Below are 7,500 nucleotides of genomic sequence, written 5' to 3' on the forward strand. Positions count from 1 at the left end.
CTTTTTTTCTTTTTTTTTCAAATAGTTGTTCCTCAAAAGGGAAGAACTGTTTGTCTGTACCTCTTTGTACCTTATATATATTGGGTACTTATGGTTAAGATGATGTAGTGTAGTAATATTAATTGCAATAGTTTTACATAAATTACCCATTATTCTTCAGGAACAAACTTCAGCTTCTACCCAGATGGTTCTCACCTGACTGTAGTAGATCCTAATCCGTATTTCGCTGATTACTACATGCAGAACAGGAAGAAGTTTCCTAACATTAAAGCGGAAACCGTTATTGTTTCATATGGTAAGTTTGTTAAAAGTGCATCGTTATCAGAAAGAACGATCCTGATATCTGTTTTTCCCATTTTTTAAATATTTTTGTTATTCTTGAATGTGAAGGCACAAAAGTAAAAATAAGGAAGTTAGTATTAATGTTTTTACCAGAAATAATACTTCACCAATAACAGAAGTGTATACTTCTAGCCATCAGATATAGAAAAGAATGAATTTACTATAAATTAGTGAACAATCCTCTCCACAGTCTGAAATTCATTCTAATATGAGGTCATGTTAAAATGCATAGTCAGACTGTTAAGTACTGAAAAGTGTGTCATATGCGCATAAATTATTAAAAGTCGGATCAATACACATGTAGATTTCTTTTAATCTCATGGGCTACTGTCAATGAAAACATGATAAAAAATAGATTTGGTATTAGTTATTGGTGTTTTTTTTTTTTTATTATTATTATTTTTTTTTTTTTCATTTAATTATTCAAATCACTAATAGTGACTATCTGATATTTAGGAAATGGCAAGCTTCATTGAATTTTATATACTAAATGTTTCTGCATTGCTAAAAATAATGATTATAATAGAGTGATCATAGCCATAAGTAAAATCGAGATGGCAAAGTCATGTCTTAAAGGAATTATTCACGGTATTAACTTTTCCTTTGACATTCTTTAAATATTCAAATTTTAATAGCAACTGTAATTACATTTTCAAAGATATGTTGATATACTAATATAAGGAATTCATTATGTATTTTAAAGATATCTGTTTCTGCCATTTCCAATTAACAGTTTTTCTTTTTTTCGATAATTAAGGTGAAGATATGGACATGGTAGAAAGCGAAAGTGTGGACGCCGTAGTTATTACACTTGTTTTATGCAGTGTCCAGGATGTTGCCAAAGTCGTCAGCCAGATCAAACGAGTCCTTGTTCCGGTAAGTGATGGTCACGTCTTTCATGTTGTGATATTTTCAAGGAATGTATACATTTAGTTTCTTCACATTTTAATGAGTTTGCTCGATTACTCTGTATATATCTACTGTAGAATTAAAATGCATTTTAACTTTTTTATTGTTATTGTTAGTTTTTATCAGCCTTTTCCCTAGAACAGAAATATAGATCTAAATAATGTCTTTTCTGTGGTTATAGATGGATTTACATCAGTTCTATATATCTCATTTCTGTTGTTAAAATTGTATATAAAGGCAATAATACCAACAGTAATGTATAGACAAATTCAAGTAGAATAGTATCTCAGTAAAGAGAAAAATACAAAGTACATTTTAAACCTCAATTATTCTTCTGGCAGTAACACCAGAATTTTGATTGTGGCTTTAGAGGATTCTAGATTCATTCAAACCTTCCACATTTTTCTTTTTGTTATCTTTTTTTTTCTTTTTTTTCTCCCCTTTCCTTTCACTTCGTATATACATCAGAATCTTTCAGTAATTCAAATTATTTTTGATGCAAATATTTGTTTAGGTACATTATTATAGATAACTCATCAGATTTATCTTCTTGCAGGGTGGAAAGTTTTACTTTATAGAACACATTCAAGAATGGAACCGGAGTTCTCACGGTTATCGCTGGTTCATTCAAAATCTTTTGACGTGGTCCAGGATTTGGCCTTTCTTTTTCGAGGGTTGCAACCTGAACCGCAATCCCCTTCCATTCATACAGTCAGTAGGTTTCTCTGATGTTCAGTACGAGAGATTATATGCTCCTATGCCTGCCAAAGTTTTTATGGTTGCATCTCCTCATGTAAAGGGTATTGCCACAAAATAGGGTTTTTAACGGCAATTGGGAAAGGCTATAGGTTTTTAATGTGATGGTGTGCTTTATTCTCCGTGGTACTATTTTTATACCTTAAAATGCTCATTTGAAAATATGTATATATTTTATTGATTTTTTAAAATGATAAAGGAGGACATGAAGGAGAGTAATTGTATTTCATACTACTGTATTACATGGTTATAAAATTGTTAATATTCTGTCATGTAAATTGATCATGTGTATATATAGAAAACAAATCTGTATTGTGATTAAAGACAGTATTCACATATGTACTGAGAAGGAGTCATGTAAGAACTCACATTAGCTGAATTCTTAAAATTGCAGAAGAAAGTGTCTGCTTATATCTGAATATAATGGACATGCTTACTGGTCAGTATCTGATTCACAATACCATGTGTAATAGCTATATGTATCATATTAATGGTAAAAATTATGAATTGTTAAAATTATTTGTTTTGTAAATAATGTATTTAATAAATATACAAAATTCTCTACATCACTTTCTGAACCTCTTTGAGTCTTAGTTCCAAGAAAATATGAATGGTTGATGTATGATATCATTTTATATTATATACCCCATGTGTAAAATGCAACAATGTATATAAGGAAAATGTTGACTAAAGAAGATATAAAACAATATTTGCAATGGTACACATTTTACATGTTGTGCAGAAAAAAAAAGACATCTACTTCATTTGACCAAAAAAATATTAATTCAAGAGGGGTTTTATTCAACCATAATATATACTTGCCTATGGAATTGCAATTTAGTCCTAAGCCCTCTGTATGACTCCATCATCTATTCATTGAAAATTATTAGATAATATAAAAGTTAAGTAACTACTGATTAAAACTGTGCGCCTTTCATGTACAATTTACAGTGGCGTTAATTTAAATGGATAGTATAATGTATCTGTACCCTGTATATAGCCAGATTACTCTACTGCCTCTGAAGTCCACAAATTTAGACTTCTTGTCACATTATCATGGGATTCATCTCTTTGTTGGTCACACAGTGCTTTCATAGAGCTATGAGAGAAACTTCAAACTTTTTCTGTAACCCTGACATGGTGATGCTTGGATTTTACATAAGCATCAATTTAATCAGTTAAAAACTCAAAACTTTGCAGCTGCGCCACCCTTGCCTGAAAGGCTGCCCTTGCTATCAACTGTCAAATTCAGGGATGCCTACATGACCTCCACAGTGGAAGACAAATCTGAAACCACTTTGCCATAGATATTTAAACTAAATAATTTCTGAGAGGTCTATATACGAATATAAACACATACATGCACATATGTACATGTGCACACACATACACACGTGCACACATACACACATGCACACACATACACACATGCACACACACACACACACGTGCATACACATACACACGTGCACACACACACACACACACACACACACACACACACACACACACACACACACACACACACACACACACACACACACACACACACACACACACACACAGATATATATGAAATGAAGGTTGACAAGGGAAAAGAGTTACCTAAACACGTTTAAATAATTATTTAAATTAATTATCCTGATTGCAATAATAATACTCATTAATATATATATATATATATATATATTACATGACAAATATATGACAAATTGTCATTACACATCTTCATTATGTCATCTTTCTGGGCTTAACAATCGAATTATGATCACTTGATAATAATAAGAAAAACTGACAAAATATTTGTTAATTACGGTTCGCATAAGTGCGTTATATAGGGTTCTAAGAAATTCGATCGTCTGCAAATAACATGTATGGAATCAAATGCCAACCAACCAAATAAAACACGTAGCTTTAGCACCCAAAGTATTTCCCTTTAAATCTTGCTGCATATTATACATTCATAGTACGTCGGAAACTACATATTCCCGCCCTTATCATAAGCAGATGAAGATAAACAAGAACAAAAAAACGAGAAACGAAGAAAGATCGTTTATTACTTTAATCTGAGTGACGGGGTGTAGCAACGCCCGGGGAAGGAGCTTGACTGGTTTTTATATACTGTATCGATTCCAAACGAGCGGCGTCTGGCAGTCATTCAAGACTTTCTCCCTTTAAGCATGAAAAGCTGAAGTCGTGTACAGTTATCTGTATTTATATGTACATCTATCTGATTATTTACACATACAAAACACACATGTACGCACACACAGAAACACATGTTTACATATAACATGCACACACACACACACACACACACACACACACACACACACACACACACACACACACACACACACACACGTGTGTGTGTGTTTGTGTGTGTGTGGATGGGTGTAGGTGTGCGTGTACATGCGTGTGTGCATGTTATATGTTCACGTGTGTGTGTGTGTGTGTGGGGGGGGGGGGGGTGCGTGTGCGTGTGCGTGTGCGTGGGTGTGGGTGTGGGTGGGTGCGTGTGCATGTATGTGTGGGTGTGGGTGGGTGCGTGTGCGTGTGTGACTGTGTGTGGGTGTGGGTGGGTGTGTGTGCGTGTGCGTGTGTGTGTGTGTACGTGCGTGTGTGCATGTTATATGTATACGTGTGTGTGTGTGTGTGTGTGTGTGTGTGTGTGTGTGTGTGTGTGTGTGTGTGTGTGTGTGTGTGTGCACTTCATACTTGTGATATCACTAACTTATTTGTATGTGCATATGAGTGTTTGAGTATGTGTAATTATGTATATATAGTGGGCGTGTGGTATTTCTTCCCCGCAATCCGTACGTCTTCCATGCATAGATACAATGAAATATTTGTCTGTGTAAATACTTGTCTTATAATTCATAACAAATCCGGTCGGGGAAAGTTCTGACCTAAGTTCTGGTGAGGGAAACTGACCTGACCTCAATTCTCAAAATTGAGCAGTTTTTTTCCAGGTGAAAACATTACGCTAGATACGATTGCTTTATGAAACAAGTGACTTAATAACTTTCAATGGCATCCTTAACGTACATAATGAATTAACATATCATACCAAGAATTGCTATCGATATCCGGCTGATGTCACGAACATCTCGTAATAGTTCTCATATGCTAATTTTATATGAAAGATGTTTTTGATTGATTAAACATTCCTTCAAAATAAAGAGGTGATAATACACAGGAAACACAGTGCTTAATATAATTTCCTTTAGAACGAGGGCATGGAACTTCCCGATCAAAGCAGAGATACTCATGGTAGGACAAGGAAGGGAAAGGGGAGGAGAGGACTAGAGAAGGGGAGGGGAGCGGTAGAGAGGAGAGGAGAGGGGAAGGGGAGGGGAGAGGGAGAGAGGGAGAGGAGTGGGGAAGAGGAGGGAGGGGAGGAGGGGGCCCACACCTGAGAGAAAGAGACGCAGGTTGTGGGTCAGTGTGTCAAGCAAGGTCCACTCCAGCATCGTCTTCAGTGCGCGTCGCATCGCACTTCCCTCAACGCTCCCCGCGACGTTAGTGCGTTACGAAGCGCCGCTCTGGCACTCGGATATATTACACAAGGTTAGATCTTCGTGTGTTATGAAGATTGGTTGTTGTGTTTTCGTATTGTTTGTGGAATGAAGGAAAATTGATTAACGTCGTTGGTTATAGGGAGTTTTATGTTAGGTAAAGAACCCGTTTGGTTTTTAACTTCCCTTTGAACTCGTAACCTGCTTGGTTCCTTTGCAGATCGGTTGCAGAGAACAGATAAATCAATTACTTCATTCTAGAAAAAATGGTAATATATTCAGGCAAAAAGAGACAAAAACACATGACGAGTCTGACAATGAAACTTAAAAGTTAATGACAGAAAACTTTAGCAAAAATTGAGAGAAGAAATTTTGAAAGGGAGATATGGAGAATGAATATAAAACTAGGTAGTTCGTAGAGAAAGTGGGTATTTGTGTTTTCTAACTAGACTAAAAAAAAGTTCGGCCAATATATTGAGGGGCAAGCCCGAGAGGTACAACTGTTATTATCGTTATTATCGTAATAATGGTAAAATTAGAATAATAATAGTTATTATTTTTATTATTGTTATCATTATCATTATTATTAGTTTTATTATTATCATCATCATCATCACCATTATTATCATTATTATTGTTATTATCATTATTATCATTATTATTATTATTATTGTTATTACTATTATTATTATTATTATTATTATTATTATTATTATTATTATTATTATCATCATCATTATCATCATTATTACTATCATTGTTACTATTGTTATTATTATTATTACTATTGTTACTACCATTATCATCATCACATTATCTTCTTAAACTATTGTTATTATTATTATCATTATTGTTGTTGTAGCTGTTATTATTATATTTTATTATGATTATTAATTTTATTGCTTATTGTTGTCGTTATTATTATTACTATTAATATTATTATCATATTATTATTATTATTATTATTGTGGTTATTGTTATTATTTCTTTATCATTATCAATATCATCATCATCATTATTATTACTGTCATGATTATTATTATTGAAATCATTATCATTATTGCCATAATTATTAATAATAATGACAGTGATGATAATAAGATAATAGTATAATAACAGTAATAATGATGATGATAATGATAATGACGATGATGATGATGATAATCGTTATAATGTTGATAATAATGTTAATAATACTAGTAATAATGATAATCATCTTAATAGTAATGATAATGATGATCATGGCAATAGTAATGATAATTATGATAATAATAATGATGATGATGATAATAATCATGATAATGATACTTATAATGATAATAATAATAATAATAACTGATGATGATAATAATAATAATAACTGATGATGATAATAATAATTGATGATGATGATAATAATAATAATAATAATAATAATAATAATAATAATAATGATAATAATAATAATGTTAATAACAATAATAATAATAATAACAACAATAATAATAATAATAGTAATAATGATGATGGTAATGATCGTAATACTAGCAATAATGATACTACTACTACTAGTAGTAATAGTGATAATAATAATAATAATAATAACAACAACAATAATGATAAGAATGATGAAGATAATGATAATAATAACAATACTGTTGTTTTTGTTACTATTATTATTATTATTATTATCATAAGTCATTATAAGTATCACTATTCTTAATACTATTGTTATTGTTGTTATTAATATCGTTATTAATGTTACAATCATTATCATTGTTATTATAATTATTATCATTATTATAACTGTGGCTCCTACTATTTTTATTCGTATTGGTCTTATCAGTTTTATTATTATTACCTCTTTATCACTGACATGATTATAATTATCATCTTCATTAATACTATAGATGCAGTTATGGCCATTGTTATTATAACCGTTTTTGTGTCGTTTTTTTTTTGTTATTGTTGATCTTGTACTTTCTGATGATACTGT

At 32.0% G+C, this 7,500-nt stretch overlaps 2 protein-coding genes across 2 annotated transcripts in view; both read left to right on the forward strand.

The window, feature by feature from the left end:
- LOC125032262 (putative methyltransferase-like protein 7A) overlaps positions 1–2,567 on the forward strand; it is a 9,321-nt gene extending 6,754 nt beyond the window's left edge. The window contains exons 3-5 of the mRNA XM_047623361.1: positions 161–295; positions 1,100–1,218; positions 1,808–2,567. Of these exons, the coding sequence (XP_047479317.1) occupies positions 161–295; positions 1,100–1,218; positions 1,808–2,068 (515 nt within the window). The 3' untranslated portion in view covers positions 2,069–2,567. The remainder of the gene's footprint in view (positions 1–160; positions 296–1,099; positions 1,219–1,807) is intronic.
- A 2,914-nt stretch (positions 2,568–5,481) lies between these two features.
- Positions 5,482–7,500, forward strand: part of LOC125032703 — an 8,492-nt gene continuing 6,473 nt past the window's right edge. The window contains exon 1 of the mRNA XM_047623960.1: positions 5,482–5,577. The gene's annotated coding sequence lies outside the window, so the exon portion shown is untranslated. The remainder of the gene's footprint in view (positions 5,578–7,500) is intronic.

This window comes from Penaeus chinensis, chromosome 2 (assembly GCF_019202785.1).
Source record: "Penaeus chinensis breed Huanghai No. 1 chromosome 2, ASM1920278v2, whole genome shotgun sequence".
NCBI classification, from domain to species: Eukaryota; Metazoa; Arthropoda; class Malacostraca; order Decapoda; family Penaeidae; genus Penaeus; species Penaeus chinensis.